At 35.4% G+C, this 3,171-nt stretch overlaps 1 protein-coding gene across 1 annotated transcript; it reads right to left on the bottom strand.

Annotated features, from left to right (window-relative positions):
• Nucleotides 1-359: 359 nt before the first annotated feature.
• LOC116117660 (ATP synthase subunit delta', mitochondrial) lies at nucleotides 360-2,876 on the bottom strand. Its single transcript, XM_031403682.1, has 2 exons — nucleotides 2,509-2,876; nucleotides 360-927 (listed from the first exon to the last, which is right to left on the bottom strand). Exons 1-2 carry the CDS (start codon nucleotides 2,764-2,766, stop codon nucleotides 583-585), a joined length of 603 nt encoding a protein of 200 aa, XP_031259542.1. The 5' UTR covers nucleotides 2,767-2,876; the 3' UTR covers nucleotides 360-582.
• Between the last annotated feature and the right edge of the window lie 295 nt (nucleotides 2,877-3,171).

Genomic DNA, 3,171 nt, shown 5'->3' with positions numbered 1-3,171 from the left:
AAATACCAAAGAAAGGCGTAAATAACAATATGTTGAAAAGTATTGATCCAAAGTGTCACTTTTTAAACCTGGGAGCAGGTTTAACTTTTGCCAAACCTCCAGTTCTAAATTGTTTCAATTCGGAATTTTAAAAAGTTAATATGATTGTTTTTCACACACACGCGGCCTTTAGTATTCAAATTTGCAGCAGTTACTGCAAGCCTTTGATCGGTACAGCAAATATGTTCCTTCAAAACCTGTGAAAACAGGCTTATCATTTTGGACCCAAACATCACATTAATTTATTCCAGTCTAAAGAATAATAATCCGAAGCAATTCCACTTCAGTATAACATGTCAAACAATCTCAAACATAATAAATTCAAAACCGAGGGCAAAGAGCAAGATCTTTTTTTGATTAAAAAGAAACATAGAGCAAGATTGAGATTCTTGTTTCTTAAATTTATTTTAACCTTCTGAGGATCACGGTAATAATATCTTGACAAATCTAAGTGGCCTGCTGATTACATTGATGGAAGACCGAACAGTCAATGAAGCTCAGAAGAGGAACCATAATGAGAACCTGGAGGCAGAAGAAAATCATTTAGCCCGTGAGAGCAGAGTTGAGTGCACTGTGTACATCAACGCCTATCTGGGCTTCTGCTTTCTCCAAGTCAGTGGTAGCAGAACTCAGCTTCTGGGTGAATTCTGCAAGCCCCTTCTGGACCAAGCTTGGGTCAATGTGGTCAACTTGCACAGCCTCAACCACAATTATATCAGCAACTGAATTTGCATGGATAAATGCAAACCCACTGCTAAGAAAATATTTCTTAGTCTCATTCCCTTCATGAACAGATAAGACCCCAGGCTTTAGTTCTGCAATTGTGGGTACATGGCCCGGCAAAACACCCATTTGACCTGTTGTTGCTGGAATAATGACCATGTCAACCTGCAAAAGACCAAAGTAGAAAACATAACTAATGATAATAAAGCAACAGGATTTACAAGAGCAGACCGCAGAATAGGATCTGCAAAAAGGATCCCTAAATAGGATCAGCTAACAAACATATTTGCTAATGATTTAGAGTACTCATATTCCTCCGCTTAAAGTTCCCACACTACAACAAGATAAAAACCTAAAAATCAGCCCAGACACACAACACAATAGTTGATAATAACAGAAAACAAGTAACCATCTCATAGCATCAATGTGATCTTTTCCTGCATATTCCTCAAAATTCAATCTTGACAACATCAAATACAGTTGCGTATGTAAATACCTCTTGACAATAACAAATGTACTGGATAAAGTAACCATCTCATTACATCCAAACAATTGTTTCCCACACTACTGCTTAAGATCATTGAGAAATAAGGTTAATATTATCTCACAGAAGTGAAATATTACTGTTAGAAGATGGTAAAAACTACTGCTTAACATCATTGAGAAACAAAGATAATATCATCCCACAGAAGTGAAAATAATTTAAATGCAGAAATGGGTAATCTAAACCCAAGTGTTGACAGGTTAAAATTAGGATGGCAACTTGGTTTTGGTTTTGATAAATTATTGGGAATGGATCCCCGACAGTTGGTTCCAAATTCCAACCAAGAACTGCATCAATCATCAGCAGAAAACACACCAAATCAAACCAAATTCATATATAAATGAAAGGAACGAGGGTGTGAGACATGAATATACACCATCTTGGGTCATTGAAATTTGCTCCTACAACTTTGAAGGTCTCACTACAACAATTGAGCATAACATCCACCACACAAGCAAATTATATGAGGGCGTGACTGAGCACCATCTTTTCTCTCCTATTCTTCCACTCCACAAGCTCAGGCAAAGAACATTAGCAAATGATTGACTTTCTCACCTTGATTCACTATTCTCTGCTGAAGTGATCAAAGTAATGAACTATACAAGTAGCATTTGTGATTGATAAAATCAGAAAGAAGACAGAAACAACTCCTAATAATATAACTCTCCTTTTCTCATTCCAAACAATAGAACACCTCTTCTTCTCTCCTTTACTGATATCTCATTCCCTTCCTTTTAAAAAAGTCGAACATGCAAAAGACAATAATCAAGCCAAATGTACATAACTACAAAATCCTATCACCCAAAATTAACAAGAAAAGAACCAAACAAGTCTGTTGCCCGTCACAACAATTGGGAAATGATTAATTCGTTCAGTTAACTTAAAACCAGAAAACCAAGAGCACATCATATACTGTCCAATTAATCTCCTGATCTCCAAATCCAACAAACCCAGAATAAGAAAAAAAAAAAAATATATATAATCAGTTTAGTTTTATTATCATCAATTTAACCTAACCCAAGTGTGAAAACACAAAACAAATATTCCAATCACCCAAAATCATTTACCACACAACAATCAGATCCCAGCAAAACCCAGATGCCAACAACCCAAAAGAAAAACTAAATAGCAAAATTAATCGTACAATCACAAAAAAAATTCAATCAAAAAACAATAAAAATAAAATAAAAACCAAAGCGAACCTCCTTGTTGGAAAGCTCAGATGCGTAGGGAAGAACGAAGTTGACAGTGAGCTTAGAAGGGATGGAGGTGGGAGTTTGTGGGCGAGTGACCATGAAAGACGTTGGGGTGCTAGGTGGTTCCATGTTTGGTATGACCTTTTTCCATGAGTCGATGAAGGTGGAGTCGGCGGTGGGGGTGGCAGGGACTTCGGAGGAGAAGGCTCGCGACCTGGTCAATGTGGTGGTTCGAGCCAAGAGGCGTGAGGCTTGCCGGAACATCGTTAGATTGTGGAGATTTTTGGGTGGTAGTGATAAAAACTTAAGATTTTGCTAACGGAGGCTAATGGGCGACAATGAGAAGGTTTTCACTCTTGTACTAGTCGCTCTATTTTCCCTTGTTTTATTTTATTTTCTAATTAATTTTCGGCTCATGTTTACAAATTACAAAACATGGAATTTCTACTTGGGAAGTGTATTTTGAAAAACTTAGTCTAAAATTTGAAAAAAAATATTTTCTTTTTTAGTTTTACATTTTTTAATTTTAAATATTATATTAATACGTTTTAATATATTAAAAATATTGAGGTAAAATTTTATATTTTTAAAATATATTATTAATTTTTAAAAATTATTTTCAAATCACAAACCAAATAAACCCTAACTTTCTTAAATAAAATAAAAACA

This window comes from Pistacia vera, unplaced genomic scaffold, assembly GCF_008641045.1.
Source record: "Pistacia vera cultivar Batoury unplaced genomic scaffold, PisVer_v2 Contig82, whole genome shotgun sequence".
Taxonomy (NCBI): domain Eukaryota; kingdom Viridiplantae; phylum Streptophyta; class Magnoliopsida; order Sapindales; family Anacardiaceae; genus Pistacia; species Pistacia vera.
Note: the sequence above shows the minus strand (reverse complement) of the source record. Positions and strands in the feature narration are given on the sequence as shown.

Excerpts from the sequence above, each read along its gene's own strand:
- LOC116117660 (XM_031403682.1), bottom strand. The coding sequence starts at position 2,766 with ATGTTCCGGCAAGCCTCACGCCTCTTGGCTCGAACCACCACATTGACC. Across the intron at positions 928-2,508 it reads CTGAGCTTTCCAACAAGGAG|GTTGACATGGTCATTATTCC; the intron begins GTTCGCTTTGGT and ends GGTCTTTTGCAG.